Source organism: Argiope bruennichi, chromosome 4 (genome assembly GCF_947563725.1).
Source record: "Argiope bruennichi chromosome 4, qqArgBrue1.1, whole genome shotgun sequence".
In the NCBI taxonomy this organism is placed as follows: Eukaryota; Metazoa; Arthropoda; class Arachnida; order Araneae; family Araneidae; genus Argiope; species Argiope bruennichi.
In genome coordinates, this window is record NC_079154.1 from 20,586,007 (window position 1) to 20,612,470 (window position 26,464).

The window sequence follows — 26,464 nt, forward strand, 5'->3', positions numbered from 1 at the left end:
AGTAAACATACTTTTCATATAAAAAATTTATTTTTTTGCATAAGCTTTGTTTTTTTGACTGGCTTTTATTCTAGTTACAAATCCTCTTTGGTTGGATTTTCTCTTTCTTCTGAATAATTCCTAAAAATAAAATATAAATTGTAAAAAAACAATAAAAATATAAAAGTAGTAGAATAAGTGTAAAGTTAAGTACAACTACATGAATCTCTTTATACAAAAAATAGTGCATAAAAATTCAAATTTAAAAAGAAAAAATAAAGACTTCTGTATTCTAAATTTTGAGACAATCAACATTCTGCTAATACAAGGACAAAACAGGTTCTAGCACTATCAAATAGGTATTCAAAAATGTTTAAATAAAATAACCAAGTTGTATTTTTTGGGGAGAAAAGAAGTAAGTAATTACAGAAAACTCAGAGCTTCATAAATAAAAAAACAACTAAGCAAACCCGATTTTAGAAAAGGTCTATTATTATGCCTTTAATTTCAATTCAAATATCTTCATTCATTTTTGAAGTCAGTATATTTAAAATCAAAAATTTGCAAAATTTCCTCAATATCAAAAATTTACAGAAAATTTCTTTATTAATAAATAAATTTGACTTGTACATTTAACGAAATTCTATTTATAAAAAAATTTGATTATAATGTTAAAACCAATCATGGACCAAATTTTCTTGAAAACAACGATTAAAGAAACAAGCACTACATGCCATAAAAGCCTTTGATTTGTATTTTGCAAGCCAAAGCTGCCATAATTCAAATTTCAAGATCTATATTTTTTCCCAAGAAAGTTACTACAATCTGCAATTAAAGACAAGTCCCATATTGAGTCTGAATTTTATTGAGTGGTCTTCTATGTTGGGGATCTTTATCCATGCATAATTGTATGATTAGGAGAATCAGGCTTGCTTTCAACTAGGTTAAATTCTTTTATAAACAGTAGAACTCTAGTAATGAATCAATACTAAGTCAATCACATACTTTTGTATAATGTTTACATTAATTTAGACTTCAAAATCAAAATTTATATTGAAACAAACAATGAAGTTAAATTACTCTTAAAATAAGAATGTCTAGTTTTAAATGGGGAGCTCAGATTTTATTGAAACAAAAAAAAATATCAAATTCCTATATAAGGAATTAGAGATGCAATCCATACAAGTCAGTAACGCTTGTAATGTTATTTGCACACTATTAATGTTCTACTCTCATTCAAATAATAAATAAATGCACAGACACACTGATATAAATAAGAAATATAAAGTCTTTTTGTTTTACTTCTACTAGGTGTCCCCAAAATGACCAATGGATTTGGAAAATTTTTGTTTTAAAAAGACAGAATGCAATAGAAATATATCGTTTATAGCCTTACGCTTGAGAAATTAGTCAATTTTATCCATCAAATTGCAAATTTAACTAACACTGCCACCAACAGATTGTAACAGGTGCAGTTAAAATGAAGCACTTTAGATCTGAAAATTTTTGCACCACACTGTGCTACATTGTTGTTGTAAATGGGGGTTATATCAAAAATGTTGTTTAATTTTTTGCAACATTTTCTTGCCAGTTTTTATTTTTCATATTTTGCAGTGCCATCTGTCAGTGGAAATGTTAATTAAATTTGCAATTCGTAGGAAAAATTTCCTTATTTCCCCCAGCATATCATCAATCATCAAAGTGCAGCATAAGATATATTTGATACCTTATGCTGGGCACAAATGATACATTTCTATTGTATTCCGTCTTTTTTTATTATTGATTTTCAAAATCCATCAAAATTGAATATAAGTTATTAAATAAATTATATCTGAATATTTAGGCAACTTGATTAGCTGCTAGCCCATTTGAACAGGAACTAGTAAAAACCTTTAAGTATGGAAATGAATTTTCAGCACTTTCACTTCATAGTACAGCTGCAGATTGAATTATTTGCAACTCAAATCAGTGTGCATTACAAAAGGCCTCTTTTATTTAACTCAATTTGCATTCCTATTTCAACACATTTTGAATACGATTTTAGTAACTCTGAAAAAAAATGTAGAATCTTCTACTTATTATTTCTCATGAATGTACAAAATTATTTAAGCACATGCATGGTATTTATAAATACATTAATAACTGAAATAAATATAATAAAAAATGTAGAAACCTTGTCATTTATATATTACATTAGATGAGTTCATATTATGTGAATAATTTTTTTTATTTAAATAATTTACATTTTTAACTTTACAAATTACTTTTTTTACTACCAACAGACGACTTTATAATTACCAATCAAGTGTCTTTATGAATGGCTGTCATTTAAATTATGCAAAAAATGCCAAATACTTGGGCTACATTCTCGATCAAGAGATATTGAGCAACAGACATATTCAGGCTCTTGTAAATAAATGTAGGAAAAGACTCAACATACTTAAATATATTTCTGGACGAGATTGGGGTGCAGATGTTAATACACCAGGAACCACCTACATCTCTCTGATCAGACCAATTCTAGAGTATGGTTTCCCAGTTTATTTTTGTGCCTCATAAGCTAACTTAGACAAGCTTTAAAGAGTGCAATTAAATGCTTCAAGAATAATTGCTGGCCTTCGTAACAACTGCCTAATGATATTGTACAGTACGAGAGTGATCTACCACCTCTTTCTCTGAGAAGAAGTCACTGTCTTTCAAAATATTACAACAAGCTCTTTAGCTACAATGATCAGCACAGAACTTCATCATGGTATAATAATAAGCGTTTAAAGAAACACAGTCCTTTTTCTTTCACAAAAGTCTACCTTCGACTACCTTCTGGATATGTGGAACCACGTTCCTTAAAGCCTTATTAGAATTTTAAGTTTGACCCTGATCTAATTCATTTCCATACTGATCTCTTGGCCAAGATTAGCAAAAAGTCAGAGTTAGCTGAATTTACTAGACAAACGTCTCTGGAAACAATTCATAGCATTCTATCTTCGGCTCTGAAAATGTACACTGATACTACTAGACTCCTGAAGGAGCTACTGATATTTTGATTAGAAATCCTGTCAACTCTTCAGTATTCAGGTCCGAACTTATTGCAATCTATAAGGGACTTCAATATATCGACATGTCCTCTGAAATTGTCTTCAGAGACATTTGGATTTTAACAAACAGTCGTGCCTCTGTACAGCACCTTTCTCATTGAACGAAAGTGGGGGACAAGATTAGTATAAATATCTTAGATCTTATTGCCAGGCTCTCCGCTGAGCACTCTATACACTTTCAGTGGTTCCCCTCACATGTTGGTTTAAATAGTAATGAGATAGCGGATAACTTAGCTAAGACTGCCTCAGCTGACATATTTCATGGTGATGCAACTCTAACTTATTCTGAAATCTCCTACACCAAAAAGATGCCCTTTGGAGAGTCACACCTGCTCACTCTTGGTACTTTGGTAAGAGTCCCGGTTGGTGTCACCATCTGAATATCACTAGAAAACAGCAAATGGCTCTCTCTCGTTTTACGAGTGGACACACCAAATCCCTCACCTTCCCACACGGACGGAGGATCTTTGCTGAATGTCCTTGCTGCAAGGACCCAATTCCCAATATTTTCTCCAGCACATTTGCCTTAATCAATTGCCCAATTAAAGCCTTGCCACTAATTATTTGTCAGGATTTTTTTTTTTTTTTAAATATCATGAATTTAGAAGACAGATTGGTTATGGAGAATTAATAAAGAGTCAAAATTATTGTAAAGACTTCTATTGGCTATTTTTATACAAGCAGTTTTGAATACATAAAGCTCTTAAATAACTGAAGATGAAGAAACAAATATTTTATAATTGATTTCTCTTCTGAAAATTTTTAGAATAAATAAGAAATCAAAATATTATGATTTTGAAAATATGCCAAAAGCATATTTTCAGTAATTCAAAATCATACTTTTTATATACAAATCAATGCTAGGAGATTAAAATTCCTTTTTTAAAGAAAAATCTGTTTTATTATAATGGCCTAAAACTGTAAGAAGTTATAAGGGCAGGTTGGGGCTTTTGATATAATAAGAGCATTCTTCCTAAATTTATAAAAATAAAAATTTTAAAAAATATTTAAAATTATTTACCATCACATCAGCTTTTCTTTTATTCCAGTCATCATGTATTTCTCCAAGAGTCCTTTTCCTTTGAAAAAATTCTACACCTTCTATTAATATTTAGAAAAATAAACATTTAGTAATATAATTCAATAAAAAAATGTTTCAATATGAAAAAAAGAAATGATTTTGTCGTTTATGATTAATAAGCAACAAAATGAACATTTTAATATAATTTTCTTAAATTATACATCAATTGATTTTTAAAATTATATATACCAAAGATAGATTAAATAAATTAAAATCATTCTCAATTAATTAGTAGCCAATTATTTTACTATTTGAAAAAAAAAAAATTCTTTGAATTCTTTATTTCATTGTTTATATGCCAAAATTAACAGCAATGTGATTTTGATAAATGCTAAAATCGTTTATCTTCTGACTATCAGCAATTGCATTAAAATATTTTCAAAACATTTTAGGATAGTTTCTCTGTCCTTTTCACCCCATTTTTTCTGAAAAGAGCATAGTTAATGAGTAACACTTAAATAATCATATGTTTTCTTAATAAAAATAGTTTTGTTAATATGAATTAGATAAAACTGTTTTCAATGAGAATACCAAAATACACCCTATGATAAACTGTTGAAAAAAAATTATAGGAACAACCCAAAAAAGAATTTTTTTTTTAATGTTAATTTGATTATGTGAAGTTCAATGAAATGTTGTTGATTGGTAACCAAGTAGCCTAATAGGATTCCCCTTCATTAAATAGAAAATACAATTTGTACCCATTCTCTTTGCAATGTAAAAAAGATTGCATATGTATGTTTATTTTTAAAATTTCTAAGAAATATACAAGTAGTTGAGTAAAAATTTCACTTGCAATAAATGAAGCATATTGCTGAGAAGATGCCTGGTGCATTATGAGAAATGAGATGCAACTGATATTGCCAAAAGAAACAGAAACTAATGGCAGGCCAAACTACAAATGAGTCTGCTGCAACTGCAGGAATTCTACTATTCAGATGTATTCTGTAAAGCAGGTTGCATTAATGGAGATAATTAGAAATGGAAGCAAATAATTTGTTTCTAATTAATACAGATTATAAAATGCACTCCGTTGAAGTGATACAGCGACTGAAGTGGCAGGAGCCAGTTTCCAGTGAAATAGAAACAATGTGGAAGAATAATAATATGGACTGGCATTATTTTGAATGAGTACACTGATCAATGTATTTTTATGGAACAATACAGAATACTAAAAATATGCAAAGATGAAGTTTTGGTTTTTCATGTCAAGTTATTTAATGGTGTAAATGGCAATTATTTCCAACTAATAGATGATAATATGCTGCCCATTATTTTGCAATAGAGGGTAAAATAATCCGTCAGAGGGTAAAAGAATCCATCAGAACCTTATATATTTTTTGAAGTTACATTCAGTAGAACATGTAAAGAGAAATTAGAAAGACTGATCTGCCTCTTGTTAATTAATTGTTTCAGAGGATGCCACTGCTAAATTTTTTTCCATGCTCTAATCAATCAGAGCTTGCACTTTTTTACATGACTGAATTTCTGGATCTGAGAATATTTCATAGGAAAATGTTCACAAATAAATTAGTGCAAATGAATAGTGTGAAGAAATGATGGATATTGAAATAATCTAGCTTGTAAACAATGATAGGTATACACTTGAAAAAGAGTCTGGTTATATTTAAAAAAAAGTTTTAATGTAATAAAACCAATATTGGAGTAACTTTGAAATGTAATAAACAGTTTGAAAAAGTGGATGTAATGCTGTTTTTTTAAACATGCAATACAATTACTAAATATATATATCATATTATATGCTTTCTGTAACTACTTTATCTTGATAAATTAATTTTGATGATATTTTTATTAATAAGCTTAGATGATAGTTTTTACAGTATAGAACTTATGTTTTTATCTGCATAACATATTATAAAGATATTTATGCTAATACATAATATAGAGCCATTTACATAGAAGGAGAGTCTGCTTTCCCCGCCCCCATTTTATTCAACATTTTCATCTGTCCAACATCAGAAATCCTTGTCTGTATTGTACAAATGAGACTAATATAATTGTAATACAAAAATAATTTATAGGTAGAGAAGGTGAATTAATTTCACATAACATGTTTAAATATTTTACTCCATGTAACACAAAGCTTATCGATGTATTTGTTTAGGAATAAACAAATGTTCTTTTTCATATAATGTTGTTAATCAGTTTTAAATGTAAATTTTTAAAAAAGATTAAACTATATAATCCAAATGTATACTAATTAACAAAACATACCTTTTAACTTATCATCATCCTCAGCAATAAAAAACTGAAACTTTTGTCTATTTTCAAATATATTCCTGGAAAAAAAGTAATGAATATTAAATTACATAAAAACAAAAAATAAATAAATAAATATGCTTCGGAATGTAGGAATGTGCTTCTAGAAATGATTAAAAAAAATTTTTAAATAGTTGAAAATTAAGTTGAATTTTGGGATTATTCTGGAATAAATTACAAAAATATTATCCACAAAAAATAAATTTTACACTATTTCAAAATGTAAAAAAATTTTTCCTTTTTATGATATTAATTTAATAATCATGCCAATTTTTGTGCTTTGGTTTTTTTTTTTTTTTTTTTCCAATTTCTTTTTTTTTTTTAAATGTGTGCCTAATTTACAACAATATATTGTATTATTGTCCCTAAGTTCAGACTGTTTTCATTATTTCATCAACTATCTTCTTCCACTGTTGAAAGTTAAAGAAGGATTTTTTTTTTTTAATATTTGCATAAGTTACAAGACATATAAAAAAAAGTCATATTACAATATCCAACATTAGAATGGGAGAATAGCAAATATGAAATTAAACTGATTTGTGGCATATTGTTTTGACAGGTGTAAATTGTTATGCCAATTTGAAAACAATAAAAGCAAGAGTAATTCTTTTTTTTTACAAATTGCTCTTTTAAAATATTAATTCTTTTTAACTGAATATTTTAATTAGAGCAAATATTAATGCAGGTAAGTGATAAAATATGGCTTTTCAAAAGAGCTTCTTTCAAATATAAGATGACAAAAAAAGGATTTATTCAAAGCAAAGTAAGATTCTTTTGTCATAGATATCAATATGCAAATTTTCCTTTATGTTTTATTCAATGATTAATATTTCTTTTTACTTTATTTGCTATTGTGCAATATTATATATATATATATACAGTCACTCCAAGTCAAACTTGGACATCAAAGAAAAAAATATTAATACAGTCAAAATTTGTAAACTAAAAATGATAAGAATCATAGTTAAATGAATTTTCTATAATATATATATTGCAATTATAAAAACAAATAACAAAAATTATAAATCAATTCATTTCACAAAGAAATTATGGCAAAAAACAAAACAAAAAATTGTGCACAAGCAAAACTCAGACGGATAAGAAGATTTTGAAAACTAGTTAATATTTTAAATGAATTATTACTTTGTAAGCAAATCCTTGTTTTTTATAACCACTTTAAGACATTTAGGCATAGATTGCCCAAATGTTTCACAAAAATTAAGTTCCATATTTTCTCATTTTTGCAAAAATACTCTTTTCAACTCAACTTTAGAAGAAAAGGCATGTTTCCGGACTTTTTTCTTAAGATATTCAAATAAAATTTCGATGGAATTTATATCAGGGCTTTAGGGTGGAGTGTCCATGAGGTGAGGACAATTATATAGAAGCCAGGAACGCACATGATAAGCTTTATGTTTCTGGATCATTATCCTGATAAAATCACCACTTGTTGCCAAGAGAAAGTTTCAGCACAAATTGTTTTAAATCTTTCTTTAAAATGTCGTGGCATACATTCTTATCCATTCTCCTTTGAATAAAATGCAGAATTCCTGGACCAGTGGCTGAAAATGAGACCTTGGCCATTACTGATCCACCACCATGCTTCACAGTTGCTTTCAAATTTTTTTGTGTGAAATTCCTCTTTTGATTTTCTCCAGATGTAAGACTTGCAATCAGATCCAAAAATGTCAAATCACCGGTAAATAAGACATTTTTCCAAAAAAGAAAAATCCTTGTTTTCATGTTTCTTGTGAATCTAAGTCCTTATTTTGTGAATTTAAGTCTTAATATTATTTTTATTAATTATGAAAGGCTTTTGTCTGACTTTTCTCCCATTGAGATCTGCTTTACGGAGCACTTTTTTTTTTAAATTCCTTTTCAACAATAATAGATAGGTTTAGTGCACTAAGGAATGGATTGGCTTTTATTTTTCTGATTAAATATTGATCGTTTGCTTCTTTGAAAATCTTATTGGACTTAAGCTTATTTTCCCCTTGATTATTGGTTTTGAAGCATTTTATGATGTAATTAACTATTGAATGACTTCTGTAGACAGTCTCTGACAGTCTTATGGCACATACATTACAACTTCAGCTTGCTTAATAAAAAAATTTCTAAACTCAATGCTCATTTGGCTCCTTTGCCTTGATATTTTAATTAAATTAATATTTAATTCCCCAGTATATGAAAATAACACAATTGAAAAATTCCCCCGAACAATTATAAAATTAACTATAAAGGTGGCAAAAATTTTTAACCCAGGGTTGCAATTATTAGGGTGCTTAATTGTGACATGTCCGAGTTTGACTTACATACTCCTCTTCACAAATTTTAATTTTATGTCTAAATTTATAATTATAATTTATGAATCGGCACTATTTGGATTTGTTTTTAGTTGTACAATAAATTCACTGTTAAAAAAAAATCTTTTCACATTTTTTCTAATTCATTTTAGTTAAAATATTTAGGTCGAGCAAGTTTTTGTCTTATGATGTCCTAGTTTGACTTGTAGCGACTGTATATATAAACAATTTTTGATTTAATGAGAAGCATGCGTTTCTTTAACAATTTTTCATTCCTCAGAATACTACAAATTGTGAGCTCATACAATTTTGAAGTGAATTTCTCCTAAATTCTCGAAGAATCAGCATTTATTTTATGAGAAATAAAGATTGAAGTGAATGGTAACTAAAAACCTGAGTAACTCAGAAGTGAAACACATGCACGCACGCACACACGCACAAAAGATGTTTTAATGTTTAGAAAAATGAACATTTTCAATTCATTATAGATCATTTTCTTTTCTTTAAATAATTTTTTTTTTAAAAAGCTGTTACGATTCCTTTTGAATATAGAAATTCACTAATGTAATTATTTATAATACATGAGCACTCTTTAAATTCCCTCACTTTGGAATTTGTAATACTTTAAAAATGAAATATAATTTACATATACAAGCACATATCTGAATGTAGATTTATTAAAAGTTAGATCTTTTAAAGATGGAGTTTGGTTTTACTGTTTAAACCTATATTTGAAGAAAATATTTCCTTAGCAATAAAAAATATTTCAATATTGCTCAGATTTAACATCTTTTTCAGGTTTTACACAAAAAACAAACACTGAAAAAAAAGACAAGTAAGAGTATCATAGATTATAAAGATCAATTTACTTATATTTTCATTGAACCTTGAAAACTTGGAAATCAACAGTATAAAATAAAACAAACAAAAATCTAGCACAATTTTGTATACTTGTAAACTACTACAATAATAGTAAATAAACAAAACAAAAAAAAATTAATTAATTAATTTTTTGACATTTATTCATTTTTAGTTAAATGAAAATAATTTAAACAATATAAAACTGAAAGTTCAGATAAAATTTTCTTACCTTGTTTGCTGTGGTTGTTTTGATGTTTTAGGTTCCTCTTTTTTATTTTTTGGAACTATTTGTTTCACTTGTGAATCTTCTTTTGTTCCAAATGAAAAGGAAAAGCCTAAAGAATTTTAAAAATAATAATAATATCCATCTAAAAAAGGGTTCTTAAAAAAATCATATTGAAAAAAGTATTAACAAGCAAATTCCATACATACCAGTATTAGAATCATTATCAGTTTCATTACTAAATTTCTGAGATAAACTAAATGGAGTTGATGATGAACTTAATAAGTCTTTCAAATTTGAACTGACTTCAATATATCTTTCAGAAGAAATAGGTATTTCTTGCTTTTCTTCTTTATTTAACTCTTCTTTCTCCTTTTTCTTTCTATAAATATATATAGAAAATAAACTTATAAATGATTTACAAAGAAATTTTTGTTTAGTTTATTTAGAACAGCAAGTTTATAATACTAAAAGACAAAAAATTTATTAAAAAAAAACAATAAAAAAATCACTAGCTGAGTAACAAGCCTATCAAACTAAATCCAAAATCCAATTTACTCAACAAAAATTTTGTCTTTCATTTTGTTAGTTTGTAATGCAATGTAATAAATACTGTAAACCCCCAAATTTGCTAATTAAGACAAAAAAAAAATTTAGCAACAAGTAAAAAATCAAACAATAAGTACAGAAATCTAATAAACTGTTAGATGTATTGTGAACAATAATTAAAATCAGATTTTGTATTTGAAATAATTTTATGCAATGTAAAAGTTGAATATTAAATGTATATCACCAGTTAATAACAAAAAAAAATTATAATTAAATATTAGAAAAGAAAGGAAGGAACTTGACCATCAGTTATTTAGCTGTTAAATATAGCTTCTTAATGTTAAAAGACAAGTTGATTGGAATGATACTTGAAGCTGTGTCTGAGAAATTTATCATAAATGTAGCTGAAATTCCACCTCAAAATAGCAAGGGGTGCATTACATGAAATATTGCCATTTTACGATGATATCTATTACTGTGTCTTTTAAAAATCAAAGAATACTTTTTACTTCAACAGTAACGATCTCTTAATGATATTCGCTACATTATCTAACCTGAATTCAATAAATCTGTAGTAAGAAGATTCAAAATTTATGAATTCAATGATTTACACTATATATTTATAAAAACATACTTGAATAAAACTGCAAGATTTTAACAGCATATTTCCAGCAAAACAGCAATTACTGTTAAAAAACTTCATTTACTTCAGTTCAAATAACTAATTTTATACTATTATGAATTATCAAAAAAGTTATTATGAGTTATCAAAAAATAATAATAAAACACTAAATATCATTCAAGATAAAAAATCGCCTGTGAACAGTTTCTACAAATCATAGTTTTTCTTAATACTTATTTATTATTATAATTCACTGAATCATACTGCAAAACATGTCAAAACAATCAAGTTCAAAGTGCTGAATAATTAAAAAAAAAAATTAGAAAAAATCAAAACACATTTGTGTCAACCAGAAGTAATTTGTTCTTTGTGAATTTGGTTATTTACATCATATGACGTAATTTAAATCAATGCAATCTATATTCTATTTATCACAAAGAGTCATTCCAGAAAAGAATACTGCAGATTTCAAATATAAGTAAATGTAGATAACATATGCATTAAAAGAAAGAAATGCATGCTTTTCGTGCCACTTCTTTACCATAATAAGTTGGAAATTTTTTTTCACAATAAATAATTAAAAGCTCTTTATAGTGATAAAACAAAATGCATACTAAAAAATGAAAAAAAAAATAAATAATAATAATAACTTACCGAACTTTTGTTTGTGGATGTTCTTCTGAGATGTCATTTGCTTTTAAATATTTTGATGCATTTTCATCTTCAGGATCAAATCTCATAAGACGTTTTTTTCTGAAAAAATAATTATTAGCTTTAAAAATTGGCCTTAAATAACAATATAAATTGATATTTGCCTCAATTTCATTTTACAATACTAAAATGATAAAAAATGTTGATTTCAACTTTGATGAAAAGTACATGATTCCTGTATTTCAAATGAGAAAAGTACTTTTTTGGCAGGGTTCCATTTTTTGAAGAGGTATAAAATAAGAAATTTGTACTATCTAATTATAAAAAATTTTAATATGAAGATGACTTGAAGTCATAATATAAGTCAAAACAATATATTAAAATTACAATTCAATCAAAATAACACAAAAACTTACTTTATTAATTTAATAAATTACTTTACTAATTTAATAAATAACATAAAAACTTTAAATTAATTATTTATTCCAGCATAAGGAGCTTTTTTTAGTCTCAATAAAGAGCCTTTAGTTATAAATAAGATTAATAATAATACTGAGAATAATTATTTAAGATTGTTCACATTGAACAGCTAAATATATAAAACAAAAGTTTAAAATTCAATTTTTCAGAAAATATACATTTGCATTTAAATATAACGATATTCACCATATAAATCTTATAATAGTATATAGAACAATCTACTATTTGAATTAAAGAGAATAGTTGAAATCTTTATTTAAAAAAAGTTATATTTACTTTATCACACTCTTTCCTTCTGGGAATTTTTCAGCAACTTCATAGCCCAAAACAGATTCAAGAATTTTGATGTTTTTCACTTTTTCTTCATTTATTTCTGCAGCTAAAGGTAAATTTAAAAATAAATACACAGAAAAAATAAGATGATAAATTATAAATATGACGATAAATTAACTTATTAAATAGAATGTGTTTTTGTTGAGAAATATGAAATTCTTATAAAATAAAACTTTTTGCACAAAGAATGATCATTGAAATGTTTAGATTTCATGAACAAAAATGTAATTAAATATTAATTTTTGCTTAATTTTTTGCAAGTAAAAACTACAAAATGCTACAGACCATGAGCCTTTATAATAATCACATAATAAAAAGGATTAAGAAACAACTGAAATCTTTGTAAAGCGTAATATGTTTTATCATAAATCATGGAATAATGTTTTTGATAATGAAATATGACAAAGCTTAATATTTAATACATGTTTGACACAGAATTTTATACTATTTTCATTAAAAAAAATAGAATTAGAATTTATGCTTTTACATAGATTGTTTACTTGCTTCTAATTAACAACCCTGAACTTATTAGAACTTTAAAAATAAATAGCATATTCTAAATTTGATTATTGCATTTTGTTAAATGGTTTCTTTCAAATAATGGTTTGAAATTAAGATCCATAGATGTTAAATACTTCATTTAACCAACAATGCTGATGTAGCAGGTAAATATTACTGCAAAAGCAGTATCTACTTTTTCACAATTTCAAACACTGATGTACAACATATTTACTATTTTTTAAAAAAAGGGGGGGATTGTGGAATCAGATCACAAGCAGATCTCCAATAAACTATATTTCCTTCACCCTGTCATTACATTCTGGTATATAAATTAATTTGCTTTTCATCCAAGTAGATAGCATTATCATTTGTGACTCCTTTCATAAGTGAAAAGCAGCATATGGTGCAACAATATATATATAAAAGTAATTGTAACTAGAATTTGTAAAACTGATTAGGTATTTTTCAAATAAAAGTAATGATATTATTAAGCTTCAAATTTACTTGTCTTAATATTCATCTTTTTAATTTTTTTCTTGCTTCTAATACAACTCAAACTACCATATGTTTAGACAAAATCATTAGCAGCAGGATTGTTTTACTTTCATTTTGCTTATCTTTGGTTGCTTTTACAATTTCTATAATTTTTGCTTTTATGTACTTTATAGGAGTTACCATTAATATTTCGAAAAGAGCAATATATTATTTTCTAAAGAACAATTGTTTTACTTAATATTAGTAACAATAAAAAATTATTAGTTACACAAAATGGTTTTATTTATTTATTTCACTTTTGAACAAGCCATTCAATTTGTCATTTAGTAACAAACTAAGATTTTGTTACCATTTGAAACTTAATTAAATAACTATTAATTAACATAATTAAATAACTATTTCATTGAACTTGAAATTTAACTAAAATGGATTATTTCAACATCAAATGTAGTCTCCAAAATATTCTTTTTAAGAGGTATTAAATAAAAATTTATTCTAGAATTTTTTTTAATGCATCAATGTTTATAGCTCATTATAATATTTCATTTGATTTTTTCTAAAAAATTTCAAAATACTTTTAAATAAATTTAAATCTAGAAGATATATTGGGCTGACAAAAATATATCAAGACATTTTTTTTTCCAGAAACTTTCTATACTCTGCATATAAATTTTGATATTTAAAAAACTAATATATAATACATCACTAAAAAAAAAAAAAAAAAATATTATAACATTTTACAATTAGTAATTTCCAGTTCTTTAAAAAAATAATGATCCACTGTCTTTGCAATGTGAATTTACAAAAAGAAGTTTTCATTCATTAAGTTTTCGGAAATATAATTTAAAGAAATGCTTTGTAAAGATACACTTAAGTAAATGATGCAAATATTTATCTTACCTTTTTTTCATTTAATGTTTTAGCTTAAAATGTCTATTAAAACAATAATAGAATGCAAAAACATCTTAAATATGACATGGATAATTGAGGTATTCAGTAAATAAATAAAAATCGGTATGAGAGAAAATGAAAATATGCATATTAATGATTTTTTTAATAAATGCAGTCATAAATATTATTTTTATCAGTTTGAGATCAGTTATTTGAGAACTATTTTTGCTTATTTTAAAATATACTTAATTCATGTCACCTAAAAAATATTTTTTTGATTAAAAAAACTAAGTCAAAATCAAGTAAATAATAATACCATTAGTTTCAGATAAATCATCATCTTCTTTAAACCGTTCATCTAGTTTAAAGCGGCTTGACAGCTCAGCATTTAATTCCAACAACTAAAATTAAAATAGTAAACATTTTACTAATTTAAAGCAAAAATATTTACATATCAAAAGCATGAATTCCAACAAATAAAAAATACTACATACTTCTTGGCCCTTTGCACCTTCAAATTGAGGACGTACATGAAAATCATCTTCAAAATTATCCTCCTCTCCATCTGAATTAAATAATGTAAGTTTGTTTTCAGGTATATTCTTCTTTCCTAATTCTTCCTGAAAATTATTATAATATTAAAAACAAATTCAGTATTTTAAACACATAAAAACTTTACTGGAATTTTTAATATAGCTAAAATTTTTAAATTTTACTTGCTCAGTGCATGAATGAAAAATTTAAATTCTAAGGAGAATGAATACCTATTTTTAATCTTTATATGTTTCCAAGATCCATAAATTTACTTTTCTAAGAACCACTCATTTTATTTAGCAATAACTTAATTTTTATGAATTAAAATTACAAATAATCTTATGGCATATGAATAATAACATACATCTCAAAAATTATGATACTTTGAAGATTTCCAGTTCAAATCGTAATGCATGTATACATGCTAGATAATAAAACAGTGGGCTCAATATTTCCATCTTTATTATGACATTTTTCAATAAATTTCTTTCATTAATCAGATATATCTTTACATCTTTCAATTATTTAAATTTCTTAATGACAGAATACTCTTATTTTAAGATTACTGCTCAAATCTGGAAGGAAAAAAAAAAATCCTGTTTTCCCTGTATGTTTACACAATATAAGAGGGAAAATGTGAATAGCACTAACATGATAGTTACAAAAGTATAATAATTCCTTCCTACTTTTTATCAGTCTAAAAAGCAAAGGGAAGTAAGCAATAATTCAACATTACTTGAAATAATAGTATATTAAATTATTGTTTATATTTACAAACAGAAAAAAAAAAAATCCCTTACTATTGATTATAATTTTGTAAGAAAAATTCATATATTAAGGGAGGAAAGAAACACAAAATAACATTCTTGTTATGATGACACAAACCATTTAATAATTACTTTTTAAAAAAAAATTACATATGTTTTTTTTGTGTTTTTTTTTAATTCATACATTCAAGCATTAATTTCTGCAATTTCTACACATTTTTCAGCCATTTGGTTTCTTTTTTTTTTTTCAAGCAATTTAATTTACAAAGTTGTTTTATATTTTTTTAATGCTTCCCTTTTTTTCCTTGATTTTTTTTCTGCTATTTGCTAATTTTGCATACTGTAGCAAATTTCTTAAAATTGGAATATTTAAGATACCTCCAAAACAGTTTATGGCATCATATAAAGCTCTTAGATCAATTAAAGAATTTTCTTTCACAGTTCCAACAAGGGTATGCTTGTAGGAATTGTGAAATCCACTTTTTATCGTGGCAATGCCATGTGACACCAAAGCATTACTTCCATGACTTCTCAAGAATCAGAAAATTCTTCGGATTTCAACATATTAGAATAGAAATCATCTAAATGAATTTCTCTATTAAATGAACTAAGCTATTCTCTGTATTCACTTTTTAGTTTCTTTTCAGAAAAATTTCAAATTGAATATTTGCATGTTCTGAACATGCAGAGAAAATTTGTGCTTTGGAATAAAGAAGCAAATCAATTATTCATTTTTTGCATAATACTTATTGTTTTTCAAAAAACATGGATTTAAACAAGGTAGAGCTTTTAAAATAGCAAAATTTTTGGCTAAGAATTAAAGTACTCTTTTGTAGTCTTTACTAATATAAAATACTTTGCTAAAATCATCTTTTCACTAACTCCACTAATATTCAAGTCACAATTCCATTATTGCTAGCTTTTCTCAAACTTGGAAATTGACTTTATCTATGCAAGACAAAAGGAAATTGAACAGAAAAAGGATGAGATTCTGTAGATGGTGGTGTTTAGTTTTAGAGCTATGGTGACCATCTTTTATTTTAGCAATGTTTAAAGAAGTTTTCTGATTTAAAAAAAAAAAAAACTAAGAAATATTAAACTTTCTGCACTTTCACTGATTTTAAGAAACATTTCAAAATTCCCTGGTTAAAATAATTTTTAAATTCTCTGCCTTTTTTCAGTTTTTCTGATGCTATGGCAATCCTATAGAAGCTTTTTCACATAGCAGCTGTCAAAATTGAGAAAACCGTACAGGAAGAGCATTATTGCAATTTGATGGCATCCATGTTTTTGAGGGTTTTTTCTTTTATATATATAATATTATAAATTAATGGAAAGAATTTAACAATGAATACAATGATAAAAAAAAACTTTTATTTATCAGTATTCTATTAAATATTACAATTAAGTAATAAAAAAACATTGTTTAAGCTGATGTGAAGTAGCTTGCCTTCATTTTCATATCTATGCCAATAATAAGGATGAATTTGTGTATTTGAGCATAGGTGAGGTGAGCATAGGTGTTGGTGTTTTACAGCCTCACCATGTGACTTAGAAGTGATAAATTTGGCTTACCTTAGAGGGTGGGAATGTGCACAACAGAGATTTTTTTTTTTTTTTTTTTTTTTTTTTAGAATTTATATTAATTAAAAATTAAGATGAATTTTGCTACTTATCCACAATAAGTTCTGAAAATATTATTGCACAAAAATTAATTTTGCACCACTTCAAGGCTTAAAAAATTTTCTTTTTAATGATACTTATTTTGTAGTCATGCAAATTTTTTATAAGATTTGGTAATTTTTTAAAAATAATTTTTTGCCTGATTTCCAGCAAAAGATTACATTACTGCTCTGAACATCAAACCTTTTTCAGTATTCCACCAAATATTATTCACATAATTTTTTTTCCATTATTGAAAGCTAAAGAGTAAAGAATCTGTTTAGTACTTGTGTAGATTACAAGACAAATAAAAAGGTGAATATCGTAAAATTTAGAAGATAGATTTAAAAAATATTATGTTTCTAATAGGATTATGATGTTATGAGACAATCTCAATTAGAAATATTTATGTATAAAATAAACAGAATTTAAAAGAACTAAACAAGTAAAATAACATGGCTTTAGTCAGATAATTAATGAAGTCAAGAAAATGAAGTAATAAAAACAATTTCTCAGGAATCAAATATAACTAATATTCCTGATGAACAGCTGGTCACCTAAGGCGACTACTAACCAATATGAACAAGCATTTAAAAAGCTAATACAGAGAGAATGAATTTACTGAATAAAAAGTCAATCCAATAAAAATCAATTCCTATAAATTTCATAAAATAAAGAGTTTTGAATAAAATTTTATCTAAAACAATGTTGTATTAATCATTATAATGAAGTGTTTATTTTAATTTTGTTGAATTATTATGTAACTGTTCATTAGGTTTTTATTGTTGTATTGTTCTGATTATTATTTTATTATTATTATTATTTATTATTATTTTTATTAATTTAAAAATTGCTAAATGGATAAAAATTAAATTGCCTAATAGTATAAAATCTTTTTCTCCACAAATCATTTTGTAATTGCATTAAAAATATTTGTTTAGAAATTTATTATGTACATTCTTTTTATAAGGAAATATTTCTAACTAATTTCAATTTAAAATTCAGCTTAAAAATATATTAAATAAAATCAACACTCAGCTGGCATCCAAAATTTATTAAATATTTTCGGAATTCCACAAGAATATTTCTTAGAAGTTATGTACTCTTTGCCCAAAAAAGTGAATTCATTTTTAAGTGTCTATCTTCTGTGATTTTCTATGATGTAAAGAACCTTGTCCCCTCCCCCTAAAAAAATTCTTTCAATGTGGGATTTTTTTTTTTTTAATTCTCTAAGATCATCCTTTGCATGCAGCTATAAGAGGACTTTTAATCTTACCCATTCAAGAATTTCAATATTTCTTCGTGGGAAATGGTTGGCAATGAATTCCTTTGTGAAATTACAAAACCCTTCACCTAACTCATTAAAGATTAAAATTAATGCATTAAGAATTAGATAAGTTTGCAAAAAGAAAAAAAAAAAAAAGAATAGGGAAATAATTTAGCAGTTTAAAACACGAAACTCACTATGGGGCAAGAGAAGGAATCCTTTTTAACAACTTGCATTCGTGAAGAGATGGAGATTTGACCTTTGATTTTTCAAAGCGAATGATTGCAAGGACATCACCAAAAGTCCAGAAGAAATATGAATGTATAAAAATTCCTGGTAGAACAGACCAATCTGAAAAGACTCTCCCAGGAGTGCAACATGATCACATTGTGATAAATAGCTATATGTCAGAGTGAACGATCAATTTCTCCATTGGAGGAATGCTAAGGGAAAATGAAGATTCAAATTTGGATATAGTCACTAACAAGGCCTGCTTTTAACGCCAAGAAATCTTCAGACATTTATATTACCATGATGATTCTGCAATCTCTCTATGTTACCTCACCTTGATGCAAAGATGCATCCAAAAATCACAACTGTTTAGGCATTTAAACTAAAATAAATAGAATTCTGCTCTTCAGGTTTATTCAGCTGAATAAGCTCAGAAAAGTTTAAATATTCTATCACCTATACATAAATATATTGTAAATTCCAAAAAAATCCTAATAAGGTTATATAAAATTGTATTGAGTTTCTTTTGTTTTTATGTGTGCACTAAAGTTTAATTTCTGAATCTGTGATAATTTTTTTTTTAATTTCTGGTTTTTAAAAATATTTCTATGTAACAGATTTTTGAATCAGAAGATGTTTTGAGTTTGATATGCCAAATTTACTTATAACCTCTTCAGTCCTGAGGTACACATATGTGTACCTGCAATTTTTCTCATTTCTCTTATTCGGTAAAGAAAATTTTTGACGAAATACATTTCAACATTTATGAATGTAGCTTCCATTTTGCATCAATCAATAGCACTATAGTTTGATATTTTTTTCATATCCATTGCTATTAATTAGAGACATAATGAAAATGGCACTGAACAGAAAACACAGCAAATATAAATACATTTTTAATATTTATTATTAAAATAAACACTTGTATATATATATTTTTAAAAACTAAGTGTCTGGTTAAAGTCATTACCAAATTATATCTTGTTATCTATAATAGAATCGGTGAAAATACAAATTTAACTAAGGTACACATATGTGTACCTCAGGTGTTTTCATGCCCATTTCCTGACTGTTTGTAATCTATTGCACTGTTTATCTTTTGAGCGCTTGTTTCCAAATTGTCATTTCTTGTCCTTGAATATATTATATATCTTTTTTATAATAAATAATTCTTATGTTCTGTTATCTAATAAGATATAAATTTAAAAATATTTAACTTTAGTAAAAAATTTAATTTTATAGCTGTCTTGTAGTCAATAATTTCAATCCGACATCATGTATAGAATATACAGAATTTTATAAGCTAATAATAATTTTTTTCATGTCAAGTGGCTTTAACTCAAAAGGAGGTTATTGAACTTTTAGAAAAAAGTGATTTTAGGGGAAGCAATAGAATTTCTCATGTATCGAAAATTATGAAACCTGGCAAATGAGATGAATGGGTCACAGACGATAGTCAAATGTGCCTTGTCAAGTAAAAAAATAATAAATCTGTGACTCTATTATCCACATGTATAGGTAATGAGCCAATTGGAATAGGCAGAAGACAGTCAAAATAATTGAAACAAAAAGTTGATATAAAATAATCTGCTATTGTAAAGGCATATAATATGGGAGGCATCGACCATTATTTTGCATATTACTGGTATGCAGTAATTACAAAAAAAGACCGACGCAAACATTCATGCATTTTGTACATTTAGTAGTTGCCAATTGCTTCATATACTATAAAATGGTGGCAAAGCGACAAGCAGAGCTATTAGGAATGAAGCCGAAAATGTTATAACCTTAATGCAATTTTGAATGCATATAATTTGGTCTCTGTTGAAATATGAGAGCATTCTCATCATCAGCAAGAAAGGAAACCAAGAACAAGTAAAAAATTATCTTTTGATGAAATTAATAAAAGAAGGGTCATCAAATGATGGAAATACAACTAAAAGACCACTGGAGATTTCATTATCACCATCTGATGAAAATATCTCCTCTAAAAGAGCAAGAAAAATTGACCCTTCCCAATTAAAAAGAAATAAGACTAGATATGTCAAGCCATCTACAATATTACATAGTCAATAAGTATGAATCAAAATGCAAGTATCCAGGATGTAAATCTAGAAGAGTCAAGTGCTCAAAATGCAGTATCTATTTATGTAATATTTTTAAAAAATGAAATTTCATTCAAAATGAGGTTTAATAGATTATTAATATAATAATTTTTATTTTTATTTATAAGGCCTTAAAATAGAAAAAGTATAGCTATTAACCCTAGAATGCTACCCTTTAGTATACTCACGGGAAGGGTAACGATTCGTCTGGGAGACGAAGTATGCATAGGCGCTTTTAAAACCTAAGTTAAAATCAAAATAAAACAAAAATATACTACCTGTAGCTGTTTTTAGGCTTTTTAAACTTCATTTAAGCAAAAAATATCATTTATTCATTTTCAGAACAATCTTTACAAACATTAGCATGGTGATCTTCGCACATTGCTCTTGCACAACTTTGACAAAAAAAAGCGGGCCATTCTTCGCAGATTGTAAGGGCAAAATGCACAAATTTTTCTTTTGTTACTTTCATTTGTTTTCGGAGTTTCACAGACCATGTCTATTTTTAAAAGTTCGCTAATAATTGTTCTTGTAGAACGAGGTAAAGTAGGCGCATCCAAACGCTTCTTCATCCATGGAGCAAGAAGATCTTCACTTAACTTTACTGCAAACTTTTTTCTGGACATCCCTTTTTCCGATTTTCTAGTCATGTTGTGGCTATATAAAACATGTGAATTTACTAAACTGATATTAATAATATCATAAAATACACAAAGAGGCCATCGACGTGTCTTCCTGCTGCATGACATGTTGCTACACATCTGGTCCAATGTGTCAACAGCTCCTTTTGTGGAATTATAGAATTCTATTATTTCAGGTTTTTTACTTTCTTTATTTACATATGGTTTTTCATGGAATGTTGAAAGCAGGATAACACACTTATTTGGCTTTGTTTTGTACGACAGTAGAGTTTTGGCTTGGTCAAAACAATACATTCCTGTTCCGACACTTCTAGAAAGCAACTGTAAAAGTTCTGGAGGAATTTCATTTTCATTTTTTCTTACAGTTCTCACAATTGATAAATTAATTGGGCTCTTTAAAAGATTATCTGCTAAAGGTATCGATGTAAACCAATTGTCCATCGTAACATTTCTGTTGGTCCTTTGAATGGGTCTTGTTAATTCTTCAACGAAATACTTTGCCAATGGAGTGCCTTTGGTTTCAACGCTCTTTCCTAAATAAGGTATGGCATTAATCATATAGTTCGTCCCTACATCGCAGAGCATTACTATTTTTATGCCATATTTTGCAGGCTTATTTGGTATGTACATTTTAAAGGGACATCTTCTACGAAATGCTATTAACTGCTCATCAACCGTAACATATGATTCTGGTTTATAAAAATCTGTACAACGCCTGATAAATTTTTCCCAAATCTCTCTGAATGGTGTAAATTTATCTTTTTTTTTTTTTTTTTCTTTCTTGTCTGGTTTCCTTTGAGTCAAAACGAAGGCAGTTCAACAGAAAACGGAATCTCACTTCACTCATTCCACCTCTGTACCGCTGACCACATAATGTTGTATCAAATAACTCATTTGTTGCTAAATGATTATTTTTCATAGCCGCTGATAAAACCAATAATCCCAATAAAGCTTTAATTCCATCAATGCAGGTTTCCATAAAAGAAGAATGTTTTTCAACATAGGATTCTTTTCGTCTTTTGATTTCAGAATTTGTATGAAAAACAATTATTTCCAATATTTCTGAAGTAAAAAAATGAGTAAAAGAATCCGAAGGTGTGAAAAGTTCTTTTGCTGAGTCTGTTGGTCCTTGAATGAAATGAATAATGTTGCGTGAGGCTGTCCTTCTATTACTTGATTTGGGAATAGACGACCATTTTGACTTATCTTTAGCAGTGAGCTGAATTTTTCCAGGGTATACTATAGATTTGTCGCAGGACTTAAAAAACTCTGGAATATTTCCAACCATATCACTTATTTCTGGAACATTGTGCTTTCGTTTTTTAGACTTCGATTTCAACTTCATGTTATCAACTTCTGTATTTTTCTCGAGCATTGTCTCTTCTTCAACTTTATTTTCAAGCAAATTATTTTTTATTTCATCTCTGTCACTATTTGTGAAATCACTGTTTTCCACTTCAATGTAATCTTCAGTTTACGATTCATCAGAAAAAGTAGAAATTTCTTCATCATTAATACCTCCCGAATTGCATCAGGTCTACCCCAAAAATTTTCTCCGCGAAAACGCTTTGACATCTTAACAGTAGCAAAGAAATAAAACTAAGTCCTTATCTAAAAAGCTAACTTGCCTGCTAACCATTCGTCTGCGAGACTAACATTGCTGCAAATGTGGCACTTCCTGAAAAGTTTTGATAACAAGGAATGTGTGCACGTGTAGCAGTCAAGGTCACATAAAGGTACTGAGGGGTACGTCCCATTTCCTGTTTTAGGGGCGCCCAGAGAAAGACATTTGTAAGTGACTTCGTCCAAGAGACGAATGAGTAGCATTCTAGGGTTAAATTATATATATATATATATTTATCGAGGATACTTTAACTTGCTTAAGACCTGAGGTACACATATGTGTACCTTAAAATTATGGGACTTAAAATTGCTTGATCAGCAAATATTTCTTTCCACAAACTGTTGAGATGTAACAAAGGTGAAAGATCTTGAAATCAAATTTTTAAACCAGTTTTTAAAAAGTCAGGTTTGAAGAGGATAAGAAGACAGCTTGGCTCATTCTACCTCCTTTTAGAAATACATTTTTTATTTGTATTTTAAATTCGATATAAAAAATAAATGTTAGCTGTTCCATTATTTCCAATTATTCCATAGAAAGTATTAAATTGATTAAATTGTGTTTATTTGTATCAAATTGATGAAATTTCCATAGTTTAAAAAAGTCTTTAAACTACCACAAAATAAATGTCCAAAATAATCATACTTCAATATTGTGAAAACAAGCAAAAATGAAATCATTACAAATCTGTTGTGTAAAATAAGTTAAAAAAAATTCTTAATATCTTGGCAAAAAATGCTTTCAAAAGGAATATAATTCAATTTTAACAGAGCTACAAAAACAGAATGAAGGGAAAAAATTGTATAAATCCATAAGAATGCACTGTAACACCTCATAAACATTAGTTTATCCAGATTAAAATAAATTGATATAATAATAACTACAGTACACTCCCGATTATCCGCGGAATTGGGTGGCGCGGTCGCCGCGGATAACAAAAATCGCGGATAATCCGAAAAAAGCTAAAAACGGGTATAGCAAAAAAGAAAACAATCATTCCAACTTTGAAAAATCGTTTTATGTACAATAAAACGTAAAATAAACAGCAGGAAATGTTTAACTAACGCTTAATATTTTAGTATATCACTCAAAACTAACCTAAAATGCATTTTGTTAATGAAAACAGAAAAGTGCTTTGTATTTACGAGAGGCGTCAAGAATACACAGAAAAATGAATACATATGTACTGATTTAATACTGTAATGTATTATATAATTACAAAAGCATAACTGTAAAACCACCTTTTTGAAAAAAAAAAACTTTGTGCAGCAGGCGCGGATAAGCCGCTCACGGATAATCGGGAGTCTACTGTATAACAAATTTCAGTTTATCTGTACATTTCATTTTTCTTCTTTATTATTACTGATCAAATAAAAGTTCTTGATAATTGTGTCAGACCAATATGATACCAAAAATATTATTTGATCTATAGGCATAATTCCCCAATGGCACACAGTTAAGCCAAAGATTTTCTAGTGGCATGCATTTAATACACAAGCACCAATTCCTGTTACTAAATTTATTCCTTTACAAACTTCGTGAATTTATCTTTTTAAAGATGCAGAGTTTTAAATCATTTTTAAGTGGTATTATATGACTACAAACAATCAAAATACATTTCTTTAAAAAATATTTTCATAATTTACAACTGTAATTAAAATTAAAATACATTCAATTAACAAAATAATAATAATAATAATAATAACTTACAAAATTTACTCGAACTGGTTTTGCTTCTACTTTGACTGAATGTAGATTTCTATTTTTCTTCCATTCTTGTATAGCTTTTAAACGTTTTTCATTAGCTAGTCTCTTTTTTTCCTGAGCATCCATGGCCATTGTTTATGAACTACACAATTCACTTGGATAAAATTATAATAAAAATTGAGTTAAAAGAATTCACTTATTTATAATATCTGTATAAAAAGCACAGAATCAACATAAACTTGCTAATTTTTAAAATGTCACTCATTTGTTATATATATATACATTATAAACATTCAAATGATTCATTATTTTTTAAAATAGTTTGATCACTTCATCAGACAAAAAGTACATAATATTTATAAGATGTAGGAGTAATATTAAATGATCTAGTGAAGTATTTATGAAAAATCTTTTAAACAGATCATATATCTGCATCTGAAACAGATTTTCAGAATATGCTTATATAATAAATCGATAAAATATATGAATAAATATTAAAAATCAGAAATGAAAATGATGATGGTATTTTTAGGAGAAAGGCACAATTTGCAGATTTCGAATTCATTTTGTAGACAAATGATTTCTTGCGAATATTTTTTTTTTCATTACAGGTAATTATATATATAATGATTAAAATAAAAGAATTTCCATTATTAACAGAAATTCAAATATTTTTACAATATATGATACTTTGCATTTGTTTAAACTCATTATACATTTAAAATAAAAATTATCGATGCAGTTACGATATAATTTAAGTAGCTACTTATAATATATTTAATAAAAAAAATCATTAAATTAAACATGCTTATTCTTAGAAAATTTGTAATTAACTTGAAACTCTTTAAATACATTGAATTAATTAATTTAAAATTTTGTTTAGATTAATGTTAATAAAAAATTATTTTATTAACATTTATTTATTTTAAACAAATTTAAAAGAAAATGTAATTATGTCAGTAACACGTGCTGAATTGCACTGGATTTAAATTGAGAATTTAATATCAAATTCATTCAATTTATTCAAATTCCTTTAATTTTGATGCTATTAGTTTGAAAATTGCAAAATTATAAAGATTTTATATGCATTTTTAATCGTTAAATACAACCACCTTCAACTCACCAAAATAAATCTTCAAAACCACGTCCAAAATTGTTTTTATTTACAAATTTGAAAGACATTTTTGCATGCTTTAACCAGTGTTGGCAATACATGTCGTAATTTTTAAGTAGTGTCATACTAGAGCTACATATCGTTCTACCGACTAGAGATGCATAATCCACGATTTTTTGAATAACAAATAATTTTGCTATTGTTATTTTTAAATAATTGTTCCAAATATCTGTTATTTCAATCATAATTTAAAATTATTAGTTAATATTAAATATAAAATTTATTAATTATAGTTAATACTTAATTTACTAATTTAAGTAACGTGTGATTGAATTAATTTATCTATTTCAGCTTACTTCTTAGATTTGATTTTTTCAAAACTATTTATTTAATTTTTGTATTGGAGTAAACCATTTTCTGAAAAATTTGAATTAAATATAAATGTTATTTCGTTAAATTGTTTACTTTAGT

The 26,464-nt window shown here is 26.7% G+C and overlaps 1 protein-coding gene across 1 annotated transcript; it reads right to left on the reverse strand.

Annotated features, from left to right (window-relative positions):
* Positions 1-11: 11 nt before the first annotated feature.
* On the reverse strand, positions 12-26,081 carry LOC129965397 (nucleolar protein 8-like). The gene is made up of 11 exons (XM_056079242.1): positions 26,003-26,081; positions 24,883-25,033; positions 14,839-14,964; positions 14,661-14,745; positions 12,401-12,503; positions 11,648-11,746; positions 10,032-10,204; positions 9,829-9,934; positions 6,391-6,455; positions 4,096-4,175; positions 12-120 (listed from the first exon to the last, which is right to left on the reverse strand). Exons 2-11 carry the CDS (start codon positions 25,009-25,011, stop codon positions 28-30), a joined length of 1,059 nt encoding a protein of 352 aa, XP_055935217.1. The 5' UTR covers positions 25,012-25,033; positions 26,003-26,081; the 3' UTR covers positions 12-27.
* Between the last annotated feature and the right edge of the window lie 383 nt (positions 26,082-26,464).

What these genes read in the sequence shown, in the direction of transcription:
- LOC129965397 (XM_056079242.1), bottom strand. Translation starts at nt 25,011, where the DNA reads ATGGCCATGGATGCTCAGGAAAAAAAGAGACTAGCTAATGAAAAACGT. An exon ending in CATCCACAAACAAAAGTTCG is followed by an intron (nt 10,205 to 11,647) that starts GTAAGTTATTAT and finishes ATATATTTATAG; the next exon opens with AAAGAAAAAGGAGAAAGAAG. An exon ending in AAAGAAAAGCTGATGTGATG is followed by an intron (nt 121 to 4,095) that starts GTAAATAATTTT and finishes TTTTATTTTTAG; the next exon opens with GAATTATTCAGAAGAAAGAG.